At 41.7% G+C, this 27,376-nt stretch overlaps 1 protein-coding gene across 2 annotated transcripts in view; it reads left to right on the plus strand.

The window, feature by feature from the left end:
• The window catches only part of atp10d (ATPase phospholipid transporting 10D (putative)), a 152,229-nt gene that overhangs the window by 64,562 nt on the left and 60,291 nt on the right, over positions 1-27,376 (plus strand). For both annotated transcript variants that reach the window (XM_033028123.1, XM_033028114.1), the window contains 2 exons: positions 14,118-14,446; positions 17,988-18,182. In XM_033028123.1, the coding sequence (XP_032884014.1) occupies positions 14,169-14,446; positions 17,988-18,182 (473 nt within the window). In that variant the 5' untranslated portion in view covers positions 14,118-14,168. The remainder of the gene's footprint in view (positions 1-14,117; positions 14,447-17,987; positions 18,183-27,376) is intronic.

The raw sequence follows: 27,376 nt of genomic DNA on the forward strand, positions 1-27,376 counted from the left end.
GAAATCTTTTAGGACCGAGATGAGGAAAACATTTTTCACACAGAGAGTGGTGAATCTCTGGAATTCTCTGCCACAGAAGGTAGTTGAGGCCAGTTCATTGGCTATATTTAAGAGGGAGTTAGATGTGGCCCTTGTGGCTAAAGGGATCAGGGGGTATGGAGAGAAGGCAGGTACAGGATACTGAGTTGGATGATCAGCCATGATCATATCGAATGGCCTACTCCTGCACCTATTTTCTATGTTTCTATGCTCCTGTGATTCCTCTTGCTCTTTTCATTAGTTCTATAACCCTCTACATCACCGTCTATACCTCTTGTTTCCCTTTCCCTTGACTCTGGCCTGAAGAAGGGTCTCGACCCGAAATGTCACCCATTCCTCTCTCCAGAGATGCTGCCTGTTCTGTTACTCCGGCATTTTGAGTTCATCTTCAGTTTAAACCAGCATCTGCAGTTCCTTCAGAATGCTTGCCCACCCACTTATCCGTGTAAAGAGAGTAGAGCAGGGGGTGAATCGCGCAGCCTTGAGAAGCACCTGTGTTAATGGTGAGTGAGGTGGAGATGTTGTTATCAATCCACACTGACTGAGGTCTGCCAAGCAATCAAAGGGTGTTGGGATAGGGCAGAAAAACAATGTTGGAAGGAGGAAATCAATCATGATCTTGTTGAATGGCAGTGCAAGCTAGTGGGATCAAGTGGTGTACTTTTATTTCTTATGTTCATATTTGGGCATTGTAAGAAGGCCCAGCACTTGTGGTTCACTTTAATTGGCACTGCAACTGACTGGCTCGATGGTATTTTCAGAGGACAATTGAGTCAACCACTTTTGCTGAGGGTCTGGAGTTGTATGCGAGCTAGACCAGGTCAGGCTAGTAGATGTTTTGCAATTAGTAATGTTTTCCCATATTGTTTTTTAGCATTCTGTTACACAGTATCACAATCTTTTTATTAATTGGTTACATTTAAATTTTGCAGTAGTCTTAATGTGTTTTGAATGTTTTTATTATTGTTAATACAAGCTCATGGACATTGATTCAATAACTACCATTGACTAAATTACTCTTGACAGCCTTTTAAAAAAGCACTTTACTTGCTATCTCATTTTTTTAGAGATCACATTTTTCTAGATCACAAGTACCAGTGTAACTGGGTGGGACCTCAGTCAGGTGGGATTAGTGCAGCTGGGACATGTTGGCTGGTGTGGGCAAGTTGGGCCGAAGGGCCTGTTTCCACACTGTATCACTCCATGACTCTATGACACTAATAGGTGTAAGTGATTTATTTTTGAAAAAGGACAGAATCTACTTGCGGTGAATTACCTTTCCCACACATTCATCCATTCAGGAGGCACCAAGTGTCTTCAGTGACTAGCAGTAGTCAATATACTGTTTAACAATATTAATTGTGCATTTTTTAGTGCTTTCTTGGTTGACTTCCAGCCACAAATTCTGAATTAAATCAAGTTGTGTGGCCGTTATTAATTAATAGATGGTTGTTGCTTGATAGTTTACAATTTATGACATTTAGTTTCATGATGTCAGGATTATGGTGACATTGTAATAAATTTAAGATAAATGGAGATTCATGTGAAAATATTCTAAAAGGTCACATTCAGATCGTCCCAAAATAGAATCTATTTTATAAACGGTGCATCCATCCATTGAGCAGTGCTGACACCAATGGTATCATTCATCCGAAGGCCTGTGATCTACAAATGTAATTAATCATAATTGAGTGTCAATCAGTAAATAATGAATTTGAAAACATCACTCTTTTGATATTGCAATTGGATTCTTCGACCATAAAACATGTGCACATTTAATCATGGTTTATCAAGATGTGGTTTCTAAGCAATGGAAGTTGAAATTTGAAGCACCCTTCCAAATGGCTGTGGATGGCGAACCAAAGCAAAATAGAGACGATTTATAGTGAATTGGGTATCATGAGATATGGATCAATGGCAGGTGAACTGAGTTGAGTTATAAATTATCAGTTTTCATTTGAGTGGTGAATGCATCAATGTTGCTTCTATGTTTATAAGATTTTGCCCCATAGGTATTTTATTGTGTTGCACTTTTATGTATTATGCTGCAGTCAGAAGATGCATACTATTTTGCCAGTACACCATAATGATTTCTTACATGGTGTTCGTGTCCCCACCTTACAGTGAATATACTTCAAAAGGTTGTGCATGGGCTTGAAAGTACTTTAGGATGCCCTGGAGGTGACTTAAAACACATTATGTAAATGGAAGTTATTCCTTTTTAAATTTGTCACCGTTACTAGTTTGAATATTCAGCTGTCAAGGGATAGAAATATGTTTCTATTAAATGCACAATGCAATGGTATGTGTGTTTCCATACGCATATATGATGAACCCCACTTTATTTGATGTGGTCTATAAGGCATGCGTAACGACATTGTGTTTGCCACATCACAAAAAATCTAGATATGTCTCTTTTTTAACTGCTTTCCTAGGAGCTGAATAAGTTTAGTTTATTAATGTCACATGCACCGAGGTGCAGTGAAAAGCTGCTTTGTTGCGTGCGATCCAGTCGGCGAAAAGACTACGTGATTACAATCAAGCCGTCAACAGTATACAGATACAGGATAAGGGAATAACGTTTGGTGCAAGGTAAAGTCCGACAGAAGATATGTGTAGGAAAGAACTGCAGATGCTGGTTCAAACCGAACGTAGACACAAAATGCTGGAGTAACTCAGCGGGACAGGCAGCATCTCTGGAGAGAAGGACCCATCACTGAAGAAGGCTCTTGACCCGAAACATCACCCATTCCTTCTCTCCAGGGATGCTGCCTGTCCCGCTGAATTACTCTAGCATTTTGTGTCTATCTCCGACAGACGATACTTCAAAGGTCTCCAAAGAAATAGATGGTAGGTCTGGACCGCTAGTCGGTGATAGGATGGTTTAGTTGCCTGATAACAGCTGGGAAGAAACTGCTCCTGAATCTGGAGCTATGTGTTTTCACACTTCCTTACCTCTTACCTGATACAGGGGAGAAGAGGGAGTGATCTGGGTGAGACTTGTCCTTGATTATGCTGGTGGTCTTGTTGTGGCAGCGTGAAGTATAGATGGAGTCAATGGAAGGGAGATTGATCTGGGCAACATCCACAGCTCTGCAATTTGTTGTGGTCTTGGGTGGTGCTGTTCCCAAACCATGCTCTGATGCATCGTGATAAAATTATTTTTATGGTGCTTCTGTAGAAGTTGGTGAGAGTAGTTGGGGGAATGCCAAACTTCCTAAGCCTTCTAAAGGGCCTGTCTCACTATGGCGACTTCTTTGGCGAGTTTAGGAAACTCTGCGCTCGTCACAAGATCGGCACATGGTCGCCACATGGTCGTAGGTGGTCTCCTTCATGGTCGTGAGGAGTTCCCGCGTTCTGGGAACTAGTCGCGGCCTCAATATGGTCGCCAAAACATTTATTGGCTCATTGCGAAAAAAGGTATGTAAACAGCAGTAAACACCGTCATTCCAGTGCGCGGTCTTGGCACAATTTGTCTTTCAGTGGATCAGACGGTGTGCGACATGGCTCCGAGGAGAAGGTTTCAGCGAAAGGGCAGGGCACTACCCTCAACACCACCCTCCGGGCTGTTATCAACATTTGATGGTTTATAAGACTTTTGTATGTTTCATTACCAATAAAGGAAATCCCTGACTTTTTAATCTCAAATTGATGTATGAATATCATTCTTTTTCATAGTAGTCCCTCATGTCATCACTTATATCTCATATCTCATATTTCATTTCTCATATATTGAGATCATTGAAACACACACAAACGCAAGGAAGGAATGCACTGTAAAGTTTGACTTTTCACATTTATTTTGATGAAGAAAACAGACACAAGCACTTCAAATGCACTGCATTTAAAAGGATTTTATTTTTATTTTTATTTTTTTGTTTTGTTTATTTTATTAGAAGTTAATACAGTACAAAACAATACAGTGGAACCTAATTTTAGGCGCCAACTATGTCATACCGTAATCCATTCTATGTACAACCTCTAGTTTTATGTTTTGAAAAGGAAGTAGATAGATAGAATTTATTTGCCACACAACCAGGGTCGGTGGTATTTGGGTTGTCAGCAGCGGTACAATAATAAAGAACACACAACCACAATAAAAATGTAACACAAACATCCACCACGGCATTCATCACTGTGGTGGAAGGCACAGAACTTGGCAAGACAAGACACAGAAGTAAGCAAGACAAGAAAAAGAAAACAATGGAAAGAGGAAAAATAGATGGTAGAGAATAGAAAAACGTGAAGTGTTTATATAAAAAAAGAAAAAGTGGGAAGTAGAAATAGGAGAAATTTTCAAATCTTTATTCGGAGATGTAGATCTATCCACGGCATGAACTGAAATCAGCAATCTTTACGGTACCGTTGCATCACATGATTCCAAAAAGTCGATGAAAGGAGACCAACTCCTTAAGAATTGGTCATATTTATCTATTAGTCGGAGTCTCATTTCTTCAAGGCGTGCTATAGAAACATAGAAACATAGAAATTAGGTGCAGGAGTAGGCCATTCGGCCCTTCGAGCCTGCACCGCCATTCAATATGATCATGGCTGATCATCCAACTCAGTATCCCGTACCTGCCTTCTTTCCATAACCTCTGATCCCTTTAGCCACAAGGGCCACATCTAACTCCCTCTTAAATATAGCATGTATAACTATGTCCATCATATTCCTAATCCACATTTTAACAGTTGGTATAGCTGTATTTTTCCAAAATTTAAGTATCAATTTCTTTCCAATTATTAACCCATAATTAAAAAAAACGTTTTGGTCTTTATTTAAATTGATATCTTCTACTATTATTCCAAATATAATCCATTCCGTTTTAGGTTCTATTCTTGACTTGAAAAGCTTTGTAAATTTATTTTTATACATCTCGATAAATCTAACACTAAAAGAAGCAATACACTGAATTTAAAAGAACATGTTTGAAAAATCTAACGTCATTTTTTTTGGTGATCTTACAACTATAGAGCCGTAGCCTGTCGTAGCTTGCTTTCTGTTATCGTGGGTGTAGTCGTCTGTTAAGTCCAAGGTGGTCGTCTTCAGTCCCCACTATTGGGTCGCCAATTGTCACGAGTCCATCGCCGATTAAGTCGTAGACAGTCATAACTTGTCCTACATAGTCGTAGGATGTCTTCTGCATAGCCGTAGGATGCGTTTGACACATTCACTTTTTCGGCGATTCAACAAGACTCTGGCATTCGCAAAATAAGTCACCTAAGTGGGACAGGCCCTTAAAGAAGTAAAGGCTTTGTTGTGCTTTCTTGCCTATTGCATTGATATGGCTGATCCAGGACAAGTACTGTTGATATTTACTCCTAAGAACCTGAATATTTCAAACATGTCTACTTCGGTGCCGTCAATGTATAGTGGGGTATGTGAACCGCTTCGCTTCCTGAAGTCAATCACAATCTCCTGTATCTTGCTGTCATTGAGGCAAAGGTTGTTGTCTTGGCAACTGTTTATGAAGTTCTCAATCTAATTCCTGTACTCTATCGTGTCATTATTTGATATCCGGTCCACTATGTTGGTGTCATCTGCACATTTGTAAATTGAGTTGGATTTGTGTTTAGCTGCACAGTCGTGGGTAAATAGGAGTAAAGAAGGGGGGTGAGAACACATTCTTGAGAAGAGTCCCGACCTGACACATCACCTATCCATTTTTTCCAGAGATGCTAACTCTGAGTTACTCCAGCACATTATGTCTTTTTTTTGTAAGCCATCATCTGCAATTCCTTGTTTCCACCTTGTTTAGTATCTAGAAACGCAAACGCTTTAAAGTAATTTTGTTAATCACAGTGGTGAAAGGATTTGATATTCTGGATACTTAGACTGTTCAGAGTGTGCGGTATTATCACCTGGTTTAGAAGTAGTGAAAATGGTTTTGTCACAATTATTGTCCGATGTAATTGATTAGTACAGAAAGATTATTGACATGTTCGGGAGCAGATTGCACGTGAGAGCATTTAACATTTTTTTAAATTAATGGCACGCTCTGATCATTGAAATGTCAGCACATTCTGCTGGCCACCCACTGATCTGCATTTAGCGTTCGGTCTACGTGAAATCTGTCATAAACATTGTCTTCAATGTAAGAAGATGCAAAGTAGTGAAGCGAGCATCAATTTTGTTAGATCTTTCATAGGCATACCATTTCTTATCTCTGTTTTTCTTTATATCCTTCCACTTAACTAATGTAGTGTAACTGATAGCAAAAGGATTTCTTCTCCCTCAGCACTGCAATAAAGTGTCATTCTGAAATACGGCTCAAATGCGGGACACTCGAGAGCTGAGAGTAATGCAAATTGAGAGTGGGGAAAATGGAAAGTTACAATGTACAAGTAACGTAATGCATTGGACTAGCATCACACACCTGAATCAAAAATGATCATACTTTTCAAAAAGCAAGTATGTATATATTTTTTCAAATAATGTATTGTTAGATAGAATTTTTATATTGATTAACTGGAGCTGAGTGATTTTATTGTGCGCCTGTGCAATATTTACCTCAAGAAGAGTGAAAATACAGACAAGGAACTTCCGTATAGAAATTTGTGTCCATTGTGTTCTTTGTTAAAGACAGGTTTGCACCTTTCTACAATTGCTTCTGTAATTGCTTAGATGGCCATTGATAAATAGACAACAATTATATATCTTGCGTAAAGTGCCTTGTTAAATCTCAAATCAAAAATTAAGCCTGTATGTCTTTTTGACATTTCATAGCTGAATGTACTGCTCAATCATTTTGATTGATCTTTTAGAAAATTTGGTTATTTGATGATAATATTGAACACATTAAGAAGAATTTTTATTTTTGTTTTATTGCACCACTAGAATAAACAGGTTACATCTGTGATTGTCTGAAGAAGGGTCTCGACCCGAAACGTCGCCTATTTCCTTCGCTCCATAGATGCTGCCTCACCCGCTGAGTTTCTCCAGCATTTTTGTCTACCTTCGATTTTCCAGCATCTGCAGTTCCTTCTTAAACATTTGTGGATCTGTTCAGTCTCAAAACAGCTCCATCTGTAGACATGTGATATTTGCTTGACCAGTTTTTTACATAATTTCAATAACATTTTTACATTTTATATAAAATAATTAGTTAAAAATTGAATGGAAGTATTTGGGATGGGGAAGCACACTGGTATTGTATTAGGATGAGTTCTTGTTCTGTCCTTGGTGGGAGAGATCTTTATCAAGCTTCAGCAGACTGGGTTCATTCTCCTTCTGGAGTGATGCAGTGGTTTCATTCTCGCATTAGCGTGATGTATGTGCAGATTTAACTAATGTAAACAGACTCTTTACCTTATTTTCTTCGGTTATCTTCCTTTGCAGATCTCCAAAATGCTAAATTAAATGTGAGAAAACGAAACTAGCATAAAAATAGAGAAAATATCACGTTATCAACATGTTTTCAAGCATCTGAGTTCAGTCACTGTAATGAGCAAACAATGGATCAATTAATGCACTTCTGTGACAATTTAGGCACTTGAATGCTCAAATAATTCACTGCTCTCTGTTTGGTTTGGATGGTTCACAATGTCAAATAATTTGCTACCATTGATTAGAATATGTCATTATCACTAGCCCTATTTATTCTTGAGATGCTTGATTCCTTTTTTAATCTCAAAGATCCTTTTCATTTGGGTATCTGTCTATAAATGTAATTTAATTCCTTTATTCTGTGAAGAGGTGTTTTATTGCTTGAGAGAAGGAACAAAGGAGGACCCGGTGTGGGGGGAACCGAAGTGAGCGAGGGGGAAGAGCAACGGGGACCTCCAGCATGGGGGGGACTGCCATGAGGGAGGGGGAATAACAATGGTGGAACTGGTGCAAGGTGGGGGGGGGGGGGGGGAATCTGTAACATTGTTCGCCTTTTATGGGCGACTATTTGCATACCTTGGCAAGGTATGTAAGCAAATAATTTCACTGTGACTTGTCACATATAAAGAACAATTCTATTCTATTGTTCATATTTAGACAGTTTCCAGGACACTGGGTCCTGCTTTATACGTATTGCTCTTTGCACCTCACACTTTCTTCTTTACCGTATACTCTACGAATTGCCCGGTTCAAAGTTTAGGCTTCGGTGTTTTAATTTTTAGGCACACACTTCATGGAATGAGTAAAGGAAAATTCAAGCTCCCTCTGTTTTTGCTAATCAGCTCGACGTAACTGATTTGTAATTTCCAATTCTCAATTCCCAATAATTGTTTGACTTGAGATTTTATATAGCTAGCCGCTAAAAGTGTTGAATATCCTATCTAATTACTGCTGATCACTCATTGGCAATAGAACTGCAGGCCTTCGTATGACCATCTAAATGCCATGTCACATTGCACTGATTATCTTAGGCTGTTTCTGTTCATCAGTTGTAAGTATTATTTCCACACAATTTTGCATTCTCACATTTGATACTCGTCAGCTTTCCAATTTGGAATGGAGGCTGTATTTATAAGGAGAGTTTGAATAGCCTGGGTTTGAGACATGATCTTATCGAGGTTTATAAAATGATGCGAGGCATAGATAGGATCGGTAGTCAAAGGCAGGGGTGTCTAGAACTTGAGGGCATGGGTTTAATGTGAGCGAAGAGAATTTAAAAGAAATTTGAGTGGTCAGAGTGATGAATGGACTGGCGGAGAAGGTGCAGATACAATTGCAACATGGATAAAGTTTTGAATTTTTTTTTATTGTACTTAATCATTTTCTCTGACAGCTCGATCTATGAATATACTACCCTCTTTGTGAAGAGATTGCCCCTCGGCTTATAGTAAATCTTTTCCCCCTTGCCTTGTCTTGAATAGTTTGCAATGCACACTTTCCTCTGAACCTATTTGTTATCTGCCCTAACCGTTCCCATTTTATACATTTTATATTGCAGCATCCTTTCTGATATCTACGCTTTGTTGTTATCTTAATGCTGTGATTCACTTGTGTGTCATGCATCTTGGTGAATTTCAAAGTCAGGTTGCAAGTTCAGTGCTGGGAGTGCAGCCAGCAGCTGCAATCAATTGACCCCGCTCTCCCCTGGATTCCTTTTACACTTTGTTGGATTTTCTCTTTTTTGTTCCATAGCCTTAGGGGGATTCAATGCAATCAGAATGTACCAGCTTCTGAAATGAAATATCTAGCTGCCGTGTTGGTATTGGATTCCCTCCCTGAGGATTGGGCTGAAGTTTGTGAAAATCAATGGTACCTTCAGACATTAACTGAAACATAAGCTAGGATCCAGTGGGGTTCTACAACGTTCATGAAATATCTCAAGTGTGATGGATCGTAGAGGTGTCCCCATTGCAGGACCTCCTGATCTTCAAATGACCTGAGTAATATGTGATTTTTATTTTTTGTTGGGGAAGGGGGGAAGGGAGGAAGGGAAAGAAGACGAAAGAGGATGAAAGAGGGGGGGTTTGTGATTGTTGTGTCATCTGTGAATATGGTTCCTCCCCATTGTAGCCGTACAAGCATTTATGCATCCTGGCATCTGTGCCCAAGTACTTTTAAAGAAAACATTGGTACACAAAACTGTACCGTATCTTTCAGATATTTCCCCCCCCATCGATCAATCCCACATTTAATACTAAGCTCTCCACATCCTCTGATTTCTACCAGAATCTTCCTTATTCCAGTATTCTTTATATTGCTTTGTGATTTAATTCAGTTAGAAGCAGACTAGACAATGGGAGCTATGTTGGGTATGTTACTTGTTAATCCATCGTAGTATTACTAACTGGCCAATAACAGAGAACATAGTTAATGCTGTAGGCCTTTAACTGCAAGGTAAATAACAGTTAGACGTCAAGTCACAGACATTAATTTTACACAGAAACCACCAGAGAACAATCAGCAGCTTCCACCCTGACTCTGTTACTCTCTTCATCAACAAATTAAGGAGAGAAGAAGCCAAGTATAGTTCATCTCCCAGAACTCAAAGAACATGCAAAATGCAATCTAGAATAAGGATCACAATGTGGTCCTTCGGAACTGATTGTGATAAACAAATATGGTGAACATGGTAAAGCTATTTCTACGCGCTTCTACAAGAAAATTGGTGCAAGATTGTTGCAACTAAATCTAATGGCGAATTCTGAATCCACAAACCAGCTTTCATCGGCGTGTCAATGGTGGAGAGAGTCAACAACTTCAAGTTCCTGGGCATGCAGATCTCTGAAAAATTGTCTTGGGTCCAACACATTGATGCAATCATAAAGAAAGCCCATCAAGGGCCTTTACTTTTTAAAAGGTTGAGGAAATTTGGTATGTCGATGAATACCACCTTGAACGTGTACAGTAGAGAGAATATTAACTGGTTGCATCACGGCCTGGTTCAGTAATTCGAAAGCCCAGGAACAATAGACATAGAAACATAGAAAATAGGTGCAGGAGGAGGCCATTCGGCCCTTCGAGCCAGCACCGCCATTCATTGTGATCATGGCTGATCGTCCCCTATCAATAACCCGTGACTGCCTTCTCCCCATATCCCTTGACTCCATTAGCCCCTAGAGCTCTATCTAACTATCTTTTAAATCCATCCAGTGACTTAGCCTCCACCGCCCTCTGTGGCAGGGAATTCCACAAACTCACAACTCTCTGGGTGAAAAAGTTTTTTCTCACCTCAGTCTTAAATGACCTCCCCTTTATTCTAAGACTGCGGTCCCTGGTTCTGGACTCGCCCAACATTGGGAACATTCCTCCTGCATCTAGCTTGTCCAATCCTTTTATAATTTTATATGTTTCTATAAGATTCCTCCTCATCCTTCTAAACTCCAGTGAATACAAGCCTAGTCTTTTCAATCCTTCCTCATATGACAGTCCCGCCATCCCAGGGATCAATCTCGTGAACCTACGCTGCACCGCCTCAATCACAAGGATGTCCTTCCTCAAATTAGGAGACCAAAACTGAACACAATGTACCACTCGAGATGTGGTCTCACCAGAGCCCTATACAACTGCAGAAGAACCTCTTTACTCCTATACTGAAATCCTCTTGTTATGAAGGCCAACATTCCATTAGCTTTCTTCACTGCCTGCTGTACCTGTAAGCCAACTTTCAGTGACCGGTGTACAAGGACGCCCAGGTCTCGCTGCACCTCCCCCTTATTTAACCTAACCCCATTGAGATAATAATCTGTCCCCTTGTTTTTGCCGCCAATGTGGATAACCTCACATTTATCTATATTATACTGCATCTGCCACGCATCTGCCCACTCACTTAACCTGTCAAGGTCACCCTGCAACCTCCTAACATCCTCTTCACAGTTCACACTGCCACCCAGCTTTGTGTCATCCGCAAACTTGCTAGTGTTGCTCCTAATTCCCTCTTCCAAATCATTAATATATATGGTAAACAGTTGCGGCCCCAACACCGAGCCTTGCGGCACTCCACTAGCCATTGCCTGCTATTCTGAAAAGGACCCGTTCACTCCTACTTTTTGCTTTCGGTCTGCCAACCAATTTTCTATCCATGTCAACACCCTACCCCCAATACCATGTGCTCTAATTTTAGTCACCAGTCTCCCGTGCAGGACCTTATCAAAGGCTTTCTGAAAGTCTAGATACACTACATCCACTGGCACCCCTTCGTTTTCGATAGCAGAAAGGTGGGGGAGGGAAAATTAAAATAAAGGGAATATCTTTGAAAGGACAACCAAATGTAACATGTAAGTTAATGTAACAGTTTGAGTAGCAGTTTGAATCAGATAATGTGGCTTTATTTGTGTTGTGTTGCTAACCAGACAAACCAGACTACACAACTAGAAAAATAAAAAACTGAACTATAATGATGGCAAACAGAAATGGCCAGTCATGATAGAGAAAGTAAGAGTGAGCGGCGATCAGAAGTTAGAGAATCTGATATCACATTCAGAATGATATGACGTGCCCAGATTGAAGATGATGTCATCTTCCGCCTGGGTGTGCTATGGTCTTCTAGAATCGATATTGAGTTCTCTAATTTTGGTATCTCAATCTTTCTTTCCATCTGCATCTGATCTGGCCATTGACAGAATCAGTCTGTCATCATTTTGCTCATGGTATAATCTGGTTTGCTGGGCTTGTCTCAGTCTTTCTATTAAGAACATATAGATAGATAGATAGATATAATTTATTGCCACACAACCAGGGTTGGTGGAAATTTGGGTTGTCAGCAGCAGTACAATAATAAAGAACACACAATAAAACTGTAACACAAACATCCACCACAGCATTCATCACTGTGATGGAAGGCACAAATATTTGGCCAGTCCTCCTCCATTTCCCCCCCGTGTACAGGACCAGAGTCCAGTCAGTCCAGGATCGGCTCTTCCCCACCGGAGACCGCGGCTTTAGATTGTTGTAGGCCGCAGGCCGGCGGTCGAGATTTAAAGTCTCCGCCGCAGCCAGAAGCACCGTAGACTGCAGGGCCGGCGGTCGAAGCTCCCCTCCAGGGGTGATGGTAAGTCCATGCCGCACCCGCGGTAGAAGTTGGCCGCGGGCCGGCAGTGATGGCTTCTTCTTCCCCCGGGTCCCCCACGAGGGATGCCGGGCTGTAGACGCCGCACCAGCTGGAGCTCTGCAGACCGCGGCTTCAGGCTGCGACTTCAGGCTGCCGGCTGCCCCGGGCCAGCGAAACGGAGCGCTCCCCTCCAGCGAGCCCCAGCGAGGGCTCACCCGCTCCACGCCGAGAGCCCACGCTGCGCCCGCCGCTGAAGCCCCGGGCGCGTCTCCGGGAAAGGCTGCGTCGATCCTTGATGTTAGGCCACGGGGGAGGCGACCTGGAAAAAGTCGCCTCTCCATGGAGGAGGCGACCGAAGCGGTTTCCCCCTCACCCCCCCACACCATCCCCCACACAAAACACACAAAGAAACATTAAATACAGACTTTAAAACATACTAAAAAATAAAAAAAAGCTGGAAAAACTGACGTGCTGCTGACATGGCTGCACACAGAGGAGCGCCCCCTACAGTATCGGATATACTGTCACTATCCTAACTGCTATTTTACCAAACCAATTTGATCTCAGCCCATCAGAGTTAATTATTTTGCTTCTCCATTCCCTCACCCACCATCTCTGCTATTGAAAACTAACTAGTTCACTCGCTTTCCTAGTTCTGATCTTGTACCTGAAAGATTTCTCTCTTTGTAAATGCTGCCTGACCTAACGAGTCTTTCCAGCATATTCTGGTTTTCTTTCAGATTTGCAATTTCAATTTTCATAGGGCTGAGGAGATCAGATGGGAGAATGTTTACACTGAGCATTAAACACTGGCATTCGCCCGTGTGACTGGAAGGTTTGTTACTATGCCGCAAAACTTCTGTATATTTTCATTTAACGCAAATTTTGTATTTAGAATTTTATATTTCCTTTACCATGATGTCTAAAATGAATTGCAAATTCCCATTATCTCAGCAAGGTGCACCAAGATCTTAATAATCAGTTTAATAATTCCATGCACGTGTGCCCCAGTTTACATATTTTTACTACATTGCAGTTGAGCCCTTAGAATACATGTTCTTAATTTACACAGTTTTTTTTCACCATGAGCTGCTGATTGAGCATCCTGACCACCTGTTTCTAAAATGTTGCTGCTGTTCCTACCTCCACCATCACCTTTCAGAGACCATCTATTCTTTTTGTGGGGGAGGGGGGCGATACCATAAAATTATGATATTTAATTTTGTAAAATGACAGTTGATGTCTCTGGTCTGTTCATTCTACCATTTAAGAATCTGTTCATTACAAAAATGTTTTTAAATCCATTAAAATATCACATTCTGTTGTGAGTGACATTTTGTGGTGTATCTATAGTTGCGGGACATTTTGTATTTTGGATAATGCTGTTCCTCACCATGTTATGCACTCGACATACAATCTACACTTCCTCATAGGTCTGAGATATGTGGCCAATGCTGATCAATTTGGCTTTTCTGTTAGGTTCATTCATTATGTTTTCCAAATAAAGATGAGTTTAACTTTTTCTTAAATTAAAGCAGGATTGAGAAGTATTTATGCAGTCATGCGTGATTAAAACGTTTTCATTTATTTTAATTCTGAAAAAAAAAGAGCTATTTGATTTGACTTTATTCTTTGTTTTTCTAGCTGAGCGCTGGTTGCTCCAGACTGTCCAGATATACCTGCCGGTCAGGATTTATGAAGATGGCAAACCCTATCCAGTGGGCACGTTACAGATGGCAGAGGCTGTTGTCTACAGATAGGAATAATAGTTACAACTCATCATTCCCTGGATGGTTCAAAAATTCCCGTTCACAGAAAATTGGGCACAAAAATCGAACAGTAATTCCCTGCCTTGGAAGATTCACTGAAGAATATGAAAAGGTCATCAAAAATTACAAGACCAACAGGATTCAAACAACCAAGTATACTTTGCTGAACTTTATTCCAATGAATTTGTTTGAGCAGTTTCACAGGTAATGTCTGTTACCAGTCTATAACTCGATTATCTAAATATTTTAATTTTCCCAACCATTTTTCTGTATTTTATGGTAACAGTTCTAAAAGTACAAGTTGTTATTTCTGAAATGTTATATAAGAGGTTTGTCAGAATGACTGTACTTGCACTGGCAACAGTGTGAATCTAGAGAGAGGTGGATTGTTTTTCTCTTGGAATTCAGGAATCAATAATGCCCAGAAGCAACAAACTTGTAGTCATGTGTGTTTGTCTTTCATGGAGGTGCAGATTTTATTAAGAGCATTTTCTGGACTATGTTGTTTCCTCACTTTCTTATGAAGGCTGATCATTACTCACTCTGAAAATGTATGTGCCCTTTTTTCATTTACGTGCTTTTTTGTGCTTCCGAGTCCTTCTGCTTTTCTGTGACTATGGACCTACATCAAATCAAAGTATAATTGCTTCTGCTAATTTTACGAAATTAAATTTAGCATATCATCTGGCATTGACCAACCTCTACATTTTTTAGACTATTGCCACATCAATATTGCTATGCAGTTTGCTTCTGATCTTCTCAATTAACAGCGTTCCCTAATTTGGTTTCATTTGCAAAACTGGACTCTGTTCCCTTAATAGCTGTGTCAGAATCATTGATGCATGCAGGGAACAGAATTGGCTTAAAAATGTAATTGCTGTTTCAATTTTCAATTGTGATACATTGATATTTGGTGACCAGAAACATTGCTCTCATAGTTCCTCGGCTTAATTGAGGTAATTTTAAAGTTATATTAAAGAATATCACACAAGTTTAGCAACTTGTATAAAAATATCATTAGCATGGTTTCTCTTCCAAAAAAGATGAATCTTCCAACAAGTTTTATCTTTAACCATAGTCCTGGGCTGTGCTTATTAGGTCACAACACACATGTAAAATGGAAAACACTTTCATAATTTTAGAATCACTTGGCAATAAAATGTAAATAGAAAATGCAAAAGGAAAAATAATAAATTTCCGACTGAATCACTGTGATTTGTGTCCCAGGCACACTTGTATTGTCTCTCTAAAGCCTGTCTGGTTTGTCATCGCCTTTCTAACTTCACTACTTGAGTTTGCCACTGAGAAAATAATGATATGTCCCTGACATTTCTGTGTGTCACAAATTTTTCATGCCATTTCTTTTGTTCGTTCATGGCAACGAGTTTCCTGCATGGTAATTATTTTTAACAAATGAAACAGATAATGTAAGAATTCAAATTCTTTCCCCATTTAATACCATCTTATCTGCTGAGAATTCCAGCACTGTTTGTTTAACTCCAGCACCTGCACTATTTATTTTTGGAGTATTTTTTAACATTTTTCTCATGTGAATTTTTAAAAATCTTTCTGACATGTCAGTTAATCTGTTCTATCATGAATAACTATGCTTTTCCCAAAAACAGTGAGTGAAGTTCTGTAACTCCTGCCTTCCCTTTGGCGCTCTGTCAACATGATTATTATTCATATCTGTGCATTAGCATTATTTCTGTGTGTTTCTATTATGGGGCATTACAAAAGGGTTGAGTTGTTTTTTTGAGCTAATCTGCACATGCAGGTATTCACACAATACCTGCTGCTAATGTTTAAGTTATATAATCTTCTGTGTGCAAGGATCACCTTGTGATCAGGAGCTACAGCACTTCCACTGTGAACAATGTTAAGAGTATGTGTCCTTGAGGAGCTCTTTAAAAGATGTGGAGGATGTGGAAACGAATATAGAAATCTTTAGAAAAATGGATTAAAGAAATCCCAAATATTATCTTTTATGATTAAGATGTAAAATGCACATATCCTTGAAAGTAACCAGTATGCACATTTTTTAAATAATAATCTTAGCATTGTTGCAGCACTGGTGGCAATACATTTGCTCAAGCTTGTGTTGTTTCTTTGTCAATCAGTGCCATTTAGATTATGGTTTTTATGTAGTCCTACAAAATATTCTTAAACCCCCATCCAATTCACTTTTGAAAATCATGGAATATGTTTCCACTAGTCTCAAAGAAAGCAAGTTCCAAATTGTAACCACACTTTGCTTAGGAACTTCCTCGTGCTTTTGATCTACCAGTTTAATTCTGAATGGCCAATTCCTTGAACCACAAGTGTTCCTTTATTTACCCCATCTCATCTTATGCATCTCCATCAAATCTCTCCTCAAACATCTTTGTCCCAAGAACAGGGCGGTCACGGTGACGCAGCGGTAGAGTTGCTGCCTTGCAGCAAATGCAGCGCCGGAGACCCGAGTTCGATCCCGACTATGGGTGCTGTCTGTTTGTATGTTCTCCCCGTGACCTGCGAGGGTTTTCTCCAAGATCTTAAGTTTCCTCCCACACGCCAAAGACGTACAGGTCTGTAGGTTAATTGGCTTGGGAAAAATTGTCCGTAGTGGGTGTTAGATAGTGTGAATGTGCGGGGATCGCTGGTCGGAGCGGACCCTGTGGGCCGATGGGCCTGTTTCTGGACTGTATCTCTAAACTAAACTAAACAACTCTCAGGTTTTCAATAGGTAACTAAAAAAACATTGTTAAAGTATATTTTTGTAGATGTTTAGGTTTTTAAAATTAATTTAACTTAAAGCTTTTTAACTGTTAAGATCAATTTTAATGGTTTCTGACTATTGCTGAATATCTTGCATAAATAGCTGCATCCCCAGTCTTCCTTTCTGTCACTGCCTGCCAGAGTATTCTAGGCTAGGGGCTCACCAATGCACTGCCAGGCTTCGTGACCACTGAATCTTCGCCACCCGACTCAGGATGCAGATGGGCAGTGAGATTGACTGCTTTGTGTCCAATCCAGGTGAACATGGGTGGAGTGATCCCCAGAAATTAACTCCTTCCAAGGATCCAATTCGGAATGATCCAACGTACTATTCCTCTTTTATCTGACAAGAGTATATTACTAAACGCTTCCGTCTAATACATTTCAATGGCATTTGTCTACTGATCCATCTATATCCATGCAGCCCATTGCGATCGTTCTATACCGTATCAAATTTTCTGCGTTTTGAGATTTTACTCTGAACATCCATATCCAGGTCTTTAGTATGTATCAAAACTAACCCATGGTCCCAGTACTGAGCATGCAGAATATTGTTATCCATCAGCCTCCTATCTGGAAAAACAAGTCAATTTTGCTAACCTCCTTTTTACTTAAAACTTTGTCAAATAACTCTGAAAATCAATATAGACACCACCTCATTCATTTCTCTTCATCCACTTTTTCTCGAATGTCATCAAAAAGACTTGCTCAGGTTATCAAAGTTTTGCTGGCTGCCCTTTACGAACACAATTTTTTCCAAGTGCCCATTATTTTTTTTCACCTTTTCACTATTTCTAAGCTCTTCGTTACTGCAAAAGTTGAATTGACCAGCCTATAATTGCTTAATATGTCTCTGTACCTCATTTTCAATAGCGGTATCACACTTACCATTTTCCAGTTTGCCAGAATCTCCATGTAACATGTTTATGGTGTATATTCTGGGTCCCCTTTCATTCCTTATTTGTTTTATCGTCCTTGCTTTTTTCAGGGCTGCAAACCTTTACTTCCTGTTTCTAGCGATTCTGAATTGGGTGCCATCAGTGGAAGCATTTCAAAAGGAGATAACAATGTTGCCATTGGTTGTGGTTCTTGTAATTATTGCAATTAAAGACGGGCTTGAAGACTACCGGCGCTACAAATTTGATAAACAAATAAATAACAGAAGGACTAAAGTATACGACAAGTAAGTCTGCAAGGTTTTCCTTGTATCAACTTTGTAGAAGTATGGGCCTTTTGAAAGATGCTGTTATGAATATGTGGAATGCTTTCAGTGTGAATTTACATCTGCACACATTACTGGTTTGTGAAGTTACTGCATTATTTGAATATTTACATGAATTTCAAGGTGAATTAATTGTCTAATCTAACAGAGCTAGTTTTTGAAAACCATGTACAAGCACTCAATCTGATAAAGATGAAGTGCACAAGTGATCCACAATTCAATTCAGTCATTTTTGCAGTTGAAACCTTTAAAACATAATCAAAATCCTGCTGTGCCATATCATGACTTAGTACAGCCATGTACCTTTTCTGCTTTTCCAAGTCTATTTCCCCTTTTTTCAGCCTGCCAACATACTGCTGTGGATAAATAACTTTTTTTCCATAAGAATATTGGAATACTGAAGCCATTACACTCGGTTCAAAGTCAAAGTCAAATTTATTCGTCACATGCATCAACGAAGGCACAGTGAAATCAATTTGCCAGCAGCGATACACTTAAAAAAAGAATACACAATACACAATAGAATTCAACACAAACATCCACCACAGCATTCCTCACTGTGGTGGAAGGCAACAAAGTTCTGTCAGTCCTCCTCCCCCATTCACCGTGGTCGGGACCATAAATCCTCCGTAGTCGCCGCTACGGACAGCTGGATGTACAGGCCCACTCGTCGGGATGATCAAAACTCCGACGTCGGGACAGTCGAACACATAAAGATGTGTTCATAAGAACATAAAGAGCGCCCGAATCAGCCACTTTCCCACCGGAGACCCCGGCTTCAGGATGTCATAGGCTGCACGCCGGCGGTCGGAGCTCTTCTCCGGCGATCCCAGACTCGGAATGGTAAGTCCGTGGCTAGAAGCTCCGCAGAGCACAGCCCCATGATGCCTAAGTCACCAGGACAGCGATCGGAGCACTCCATTCTGGCAACCCCCGGCAAATACCCGCCCTGCTCCGCAATGGAAAAAGTCCACGCAGTGCCAGCTGCTGAAGCTCAAGGCCCGACTCAGGGAAAGGCCGCTCCAACCCAAGTTGTTAGGCCCGCGAGGGAGGCGGAGAAGCGACATGGAAAAAAATTGCCTCTCCATGATGAAGTGACTGAAGAACGGTTTCTCCCTTCCCCCACCCGCCCCCCCCCCCCCCCCCCCCCCCCCCCCCCCACCACCACCACCCCCCACACAAGACATATCGAGAGACACTAAAACAAACATTTGGACACATTTAAAAAATAATAATAAAAGTTGAAATAACAAACACGCTGCTGGCAGGGCAGCCGACTCGCAGCGCCCCCAACTGGTTCCATCACTAGCTCCATTTTCAAGCTACTAGCTACATTTCTATTCCTGGTAACGTCTGAATCTGCTGTCAAAATTGGCTTGGCGATGAGATTGCCAATGGAATTTTTGGCGAATTAACGGACAGTTTATCATATAATATAGTGTGGTAGAATTGCTGCCTTACAGCATCAGAGACCCAGGTTCAATTCTGGATTCAGTAAAAAAACTGAATTGTTCCTATTGTGTCTGTTAGTGTACGGAGTGATCGCTGTTCGGCGCAGACTCGGTGGGCTGAAGGGCCTGTTTCCGTGCTGTATCTCTAAACCAAATTATACTGCAGATATCGGTTTGTACCAATAGACATAAAATGCTGAAGTAAGTCAGCGAGTCAGGCAGCATCTCTGGAGGAAATGGATAGGTGATGTTTAAGGTCAGGACCCTTCGGCAGACAGTTTTTGATCTTTTGTTTATAATTAGAAGAATACAATTGGTCCTTAATATGCTTGAAGAAACGTGACTTAAAATGAAGACGTTGAGGTTTATTCATTTCTGTTCTTGAGTAGGGTTGCCGAATGTATAGAATTTAATGTTTAAGAAGGAACTGCAGATGCTGGAAAATTGAAGGTAGACAAAAGTGCTGGAGAAACTCAGCGGGTGCGGCAGCATCTATGTAGCGAAGGAAGTTGAGTTTTTCCAGCACTTTTGTCTACCCTGTATAGACTTTAATTGTCATTTTAACAGTGAAGTTACATTTAAGGAAAATCCCACAATGGGAAAGGACAACCATATATGTATTACTTTAATGGATGTGCACCAATAGAAAAAAAGTGTTTGTGCTCACTGAGATCCTTACTGAGGCATTGAAGTTATGATGAGCAAAACCCTACCAAAGGGTGTATGGTTCACCGTTCAAGATTTCATTTTAGGGATGCGCACAATTTGTGTTCAGTGAATTCTGTTTATGCTGAAACTAGGTGATTGCTAGAGTTATCTTCATTGGAGTCTTTATTGCATCTTTCCTGGGAGGAAATTAGAACATAGCAGATCAGCTATTTGGTTGCATTCCCAGTTGTCATACTTTTCATAAAACTTAAGCACAGATACTACTTTCATAGCAGGAGGCCATTTGAAATTGACAAGCAATTGCTTCTATTGACACTATTGCAATATTACTCAATATTACTCAATTAAACAATATCTTTTATTTTTAGTAACAAGGAACTGCAATGCTGCGCTAAATTCTTTGGTGTAGTTGTCCTTTGCCATTGTGGGATTATCTTCCTCTAATTCAACTTCACTCTCAAAGTCAAAGTGCTGGAGTAACTCAGCTGGTCAGGCAGCATTCATGGAGAACATAGATAGACGATGTTTCAGGTCGGAACCCTTCCCCAGGCGCTCCGTGGAAAATATGGATAGGTAGTTTAAGTATTTTTAGCTTGTAATAAATATTCAAATATCCCCCATTATTCTATTTGTAATCAATCAATCAATCAATCAATCAATCAATCAATCAATCAATCAATCAACCTTTATTGTCATCTTGCAAGCAACAGTTGTACAGTGCAAAATGAAAAGACGTTTCCCAGGGAATAGCGGAGCATCGCACATGAAATTTAAAACATTTCACACATAATAACACTAAAAACAATCCAGTCCCTGATGGAACAGTATAAATAGTTAAAAGCAGGTAAAACACAACGTTAAAATACAATAAACCAATCATAAAAATGTCCGGGGCAGCTGATTTGAGTGGCCAGTGCCAGTTATTAAAGTGGCCAGTGCCAGTTATTAAAGTGTCCGTGCCAGCCGCAGAACCAAGTGACTGTGAGTACAGAGTGACTGTTTAGCAGCCTCACAGCCTGTGGTAGGAAGCTGTTTAGCAGTCTTGTAGTCCGGGCTTTGATGCTTCGATATCTCTTGCCTGATGGCAGGAGATCCAGGTGTATGTGGAGGGGGTGCAGTTTGTCCTTAGCAATTCTCTGAGCTTTTTTCAGACAGCGGCTCTGGAACAGTTCTTGTACCGAGGGTAGGGAGACGCCAATGATCCTCTCTGCTCCCCTCACTACCCTCTGCAGAGCCTTCCTGTCCGAGCAGTTGCAGGTGGAGTACCACGTATTTATGCAGTACGTGAGTACAGACTCCACCGTACCCCTGTAGAAAGTCCTGAGGATGTTGGTGGGGAGTGAGGCCTGTTTTAGTTTCCTCAGGAAGTGCAGTCGCTGATGGGCCCGTTTGACGGTCCCAGTGGTGTTCCTGGACCAGGTGAGGCTGTCTGTAATTTGCACACCGAGGAACTTTATGCTCTCCACTCTCTCCACTGTGGTGCCACTGATGTTGAGGGGTGTATGCTTTGGCTGCGCCCTCCTGAAGTCGACAACCATCAAGAGAGAGCTAGATGGGGCTCTTAAGGATAGCGGAGTCAGGGGATATGGGGAGCAGGCAGGAACGGGCTACTGAATGGCCTACTCCTGCACCTATTGTCTTTAGTCTGGCAGTAGAGAATACCTACTGACTGCAAAATATTGGATTTTCAGCACAAGATTCTTCTCTCCCGGAGAGTGCAGAATGAAGCAGATTCACATCATTCTGTATTGTATTCAGACACAAGTAATTCTGATGCAACCAAATGAAACAATCCACAACTACATGTCTGCTGTAATTCATTTTGAAAGCTCCACTATGGTTGAATACCTAGTTATGGTCAGGTGGTTACAATCAAAGAAAGAACTCAAAAAAAATGTGCAAGGATCCCTGGGGATAGCATTATTTTCAAAGCTTGCCAATGAAAATCCAAAATGGGTCAAAATGGTCAAGATTGCCTTCTCTGAATATGAAACAGTCTATCAGTCTTTCTTTAATGAATCTATCACTTCCATATATGCAGCTGAGCATCTCTTTTCCACCAGTGAAGTTGAGGGATGTATAAAATGCAACTCTTGCATCATGCCACATCTTAACACCTTTAAATTTGTTGCTTTGGTTATTTGCGATAAATCAAAATTGCCACGCTTTGTGTAGGGCACGAGGTTGCATATGCACAAAAGTAACGTGCAGATGCGGCACAAAAACCCAACAGGAAAAGTGAAGATGGAGAATATCTACAAGGAACTGCAGATACCACTTTACAAAAAAGACACAGTGTTGGAGTAACTCAGCGGGCCACTGGTCACGGACCGCGGATGGAGGTCCTGTCGGCCCAGCTCACCCGCCCTAGACTGAGGACCGGGAACCTGCCCGGAAGGCCCAACTCGTCTGCCCAGAGTGGAAGAGGTCAGATAGAAGATTGGTATGCAGATCAATGGCAAGAGGGAGTGCACTGCATCGATGGTGCAGTGGGCCACTGGGTGCCCTGCAAAAGCCTGGGGCTCGGCTGGACCGAGCGCCGCTCCAAGAGGCAGAGTGCGTAGACCGGACGCAGTCTGCAGCAGCGGAGGACACCTCAGCTATGTTTGCCAGGCTGATTCTGCAACACCGACAGGACAATGGGCCTTCATAGTCAGGCCAAGAAACCTTTATTTACAAATTGGGACTTGAAAATGGCACCAAAACAGGCGACTGTACACTGTCTCAGTGTTCTACTTCTATACACGTGTACTGCATCTGAGATGCTTCTCTAAGATGTGTCTAAGTGCCTATGTATAGTGATACCTGCACTGAGTTGTATACAAAAATGAATTCCACTGTACCTTGGTACATGTGACAAATAAAGTACCATTGTAACCATCTCTGGAGAACATGGATAGGTGACGTTTCCGGTCAGGAGTCTTCTGCAGACTAGAGTAACGTCCATAGGTGACTAGAAATTAAAGATAGTATTTAATACAATGAAGCTTCAAATGTTGCTAGAAACAGCAGTAGGTTTGAGTCTGAGAGCATTTTGGAACTCAATAAAGGAAATTGATAAAGAAAGGCAGACAATTGGAGTAGACGTATGCAATATTAAAACGGAAAGCTTTTACAGATTGGCAAACAGGAAATATGTGTGAAGGCAAATGTGAGCTCTGTACAAACTGAGACAGGAAAATGTGAGGAAGGAACTGAGAGGAGACAGAAGTAAACACACAACCTGTGTGTGTGTGTTTGGAATTGGAGAACAAAGGATCTGACAAGACTGTGAAACAGAAATATTAGTACAGGTGCACAACCTTTTATCCGAAAGCCTTGGGACCAGACACTTGTCGGATTTCGGAATTTTTCGGATTTCCGAATGGAAGATTTTTAGCGTAGATTAGGTAGGTATCGCGGGCGGCTTGAAACGTCTGGAGCGGCTGCCTCCTCCCCGGAGACCGGGGAATCATTGGATAAATGTTAGTCAGTTAGTTTGGAGGGATTTTATGTGGTGGGGGGGGGTGAAGGGGGAAACTTTAATTCTTAGTCCCCTACCTGGTCGGAGAGGCGGGGAGCGGGCAATGCCTTACCGGGTCGCCGTGCAGTAAGCTCCGGAGTGCTGTGGCCGCCGACTCCCAACATCGCGGAGCTGGGGGCTGCGGGTGTCCGGCCGCGGTTGTAGCTCCGACCCCGGCAACTCTACCCCTGGCTGCGCGGCGCTCCAAATCCAGCGCGGCCCGCGGCCGGACGCCCGCAGCCCCAGCGCCGCGATGTTGGGAGTCGGCGGCGTCGCAGCGCTGGGATACCAGCAGGGAGCGGGCAATGCCTTACCAGGTCGCCGTGCGGTAAGCTCCGGAGCGCTGTGGCCGCCGACACACAACATGTCGGCGGCCACAGCGGGGCTGCGGGCGTCCTGCCGCGGGCCGCGCTGGATCTGGAGCGCCGCGCAGCCAGGGGTAGAGTTGCCGGGGTCGGAGCTACAACCGGCGCCGCCCGCGGCCGGACGCCCGCAGCCCCAGCTGGGAAAGGCGGCCACAGCGCTCCGGAGCTTACTGAACGGCGACCCGGTAAGGCATTGACCGCTCCCCGCCTCTCCTACCAGGTAGGGGACTAAGAATTAAAGTTTACCCCTTCACATAAAAGCCCTCCAAACTAACTGACTAACATTTAAGCAATGATTTACAGATGTTTAAGTGTCTCCCCGGTCTCCGGGGAGGAGGCAGCCGCTACAGCAGTACAGACCTGGGTTGACCGTGGGTCGTTTCGGGTCAAGTTTGGCGCCAAACGCGAGCTTTGGTGTGCAGACGACATCCTGGAAAAAAATGGCCGGTTTTCGGAGTTTTTCGGTGTCCGGAACTCCGGATAAAAGGTTGTGCACCTGTATAAAAATAGTACAAAAAAAGTTTGAGTTTAGAAGCTGATAAGCCCCAAGGATCTGGAAACTTAAATCCAGGACTTTTAAAAGAAGTGGTTAAAAAGATGGTGGATGTTCTGGTTGTCATGCCTCAGAGTTTTGTGATAGATTCTGGAATTGAAGCAAATTTGACTCCACTATTTAAGAACGAAGGGAGAGGAAATGGGGAACTATTGACGTGTTCGCTTTAGAGGTAGGGAAAATGAGCAAATCTACAACGAAGGATGAAATGTATAATAAAATATATAATAACAGATGACTTGAAAATAATAATTGGGTTGAACCGTGTCATCATGGATATATGAAAGGAAAATCATATTTGGCTAATCTGTGGAAGTTCTTTAAGAGTGACAAGTAGAGTAGATAAGGAGGAACCGATGGATATGTTATATTTGGATTTTCATAAGGTTGAGGGCTATATACTGATATGGATTGGAAATTGAGTATGAACCAGAAAACAGAATGAGAAGAAACATTTTTTGCAGATTGGCAGTCTACGAGTAGAGAGAGACAGCAGTGATAGATGGTTAGATCTCAGCTTTTGACAACCTACATCAACATGTTGGCTTTAGAGGTGGGTCAATGATGGAGTCCAAAAGTCATTGTCCAAGTTTGCTGAGGATGCTAAATTAGTTGGTTTTGTTTTGTTTATTATTGTCAGTTGTACCGAGGTACTGTGAAAAACGTTTGTTTGTGTAGTATCCAGTCAAAGAAAAGATAATGCATGAGTACAATAAAGTCATCCAAAATGCACAGAGTATAAAGGGTGTGTCATTTAGTGGAAGATCAAGTCCGATTAAAGACATTTCAAAGATCTCCAAAGAGGTAGATGGGAGGTCAGGACCACACACTAGCTGAAGAGAGGACCTTTTAGTTGCCTGATAACAACCGGGAACAAACTGTCCCTGAATCTTGAGCTATGCGTTTTCAAGCTTCTGTACCTCTTGCCTGATGGGAGAGGGGAGAAGAGGAAGTGATCAGGGTGAGGCTGGCCCTTGATTATGCTGCTGGCCTTGCTGAGGTAGGATGAGATGTCAATGGAAGGGAGGTTGGTTTGCGTGATGGTCTGAGCTACGTCACAACTCTGCAATTTCTTGCGGTCTTGAATGGAGCTTTTCTCAAACCAGGCTGTAATGCATCCTGATAGAATGCTTTCTATGGCCCCTCTATAGAAGTTGGTGAGGGTTGTTGGGGACATTCCAAACTTCATTCTAAGGAAGTAGTGGCGTTAGTGTGTTTTCTTGGTCATGGCTTTCATGTGGCAGGGGAATATGAGTCTCTTCTTTTTGTGTCCATCTTGTTACAAATGTTGACCTCGCTGTCATCGGGGAATATGAGTACAGGTCCAGGTGAAGATGAGTGTATAATAAGACTCGCGGGGATATGAACAAGCTGAGTAAATGAGAATGCCCATGCCAACTAGAATCTCTTCTGCCATGGTGATTTAAATTGTCTTTCAAATTTTTCTTAATTGTTGTAAGAGTACCTGCCTCCACCACCACTTTTTCCGACAGAATGTTCCAGATTGCAGATACCTTCTGGTGGACAAATGTCTACTAAACCTCTTGCACCTTAACTTAAATCTATGCCTTCTGCTCTTCGATATCTCTACCATGAGGACTTTTCTTTGCACTCTATCTGTGGCTCCCAGAGCTTGTATACCTCTAACAGGTAACAGCCTTCCTTCCCTTCAAGGATATCAAGCTCAGCCTTGCACGTGGGGCCTTGTGAAAGGCCTTATTGAAATCCAGATAAACAGTTTCAACCATGGTGTCCTCATCAATACATTTAGTTACTTCATCATAAAACTCAATTAGTCAGGCAGGATCTACCAATCACAAATTCCTGCTACCTCTCACTGATCAATTCCTGTCTTTCAGATGTTTTTCCAATAATTTCCCTTCACTGACGTTAGATTAATTGGCTTATAATTAGCTGGATTATCTCTGCTGTCCACTTAAATAAAGGCATTTTGCTGTCTTTCAGTCATCTGACACCTTGCCTGTGATCATCAAAGACTTCATGATTCAAACAATCTCCTCCCTTACCTACCATATATCTCATCAGTTGCTGGGGATTTACTTACCTCTATTGCGGCAATAACCTCTAATATTAAATTAAATTAAATTAAATTTCTTTATTTATATAGCACATTTTTAGTCAACTTGCATTGACCCCAAAGTGCTTCACATAATTACATCGTATCATTCTTCCAGAATTTCACTGCTTCCAACACAACTAGAACTCCATCTCCAACCTGCAGGCAATGGTGCAAGGCCGTGATATGGTGAATAGGTGCTGAAACTCCCTTGTGAATGTGATAGCCTTGGCAAGTGCTCCTCCCTGTTTTAATGTAGAGTATCTACCATATTTTAATTTATCAATACTTGCTAAACAATAAGGCAGCACGGTGGGCGCAAGCGGTAGAGTTGCTGCCTTAAAGCACCAGAAGGCCGGGTGTTGATCCTGACTACGGGTGCTGTCTGTGTGGAGTTTGTACGTTCTCCCCATGACCTGCGTGGGCTTTCCCTGGGAGCTCCGGGTTTCTCCCACATTCCAAAGATGTACAGATTTATACGCTAATTGGCTTCGGTAAAATTGAAAATTGTCCCGAGTGTGTGTAGGATAGTGTTTAG

The sequence above is a fragment of the Amblyraja radiata genome, chromosome 1, assembly GCF_010909765.2.
Source record: "Amblyraja radiata isolate CabotCenter1 chromosome 1, sAmbRad1.1.pri, whole genome shotgun sequence".
NCBI classification, from domain to species: domain Eukaryota; kingdom Metazoa; phylum Chordata; class Chondrichthyes; order Rajiformes; family Rajidae; genus Amblyraja; species Amblyraja radiata.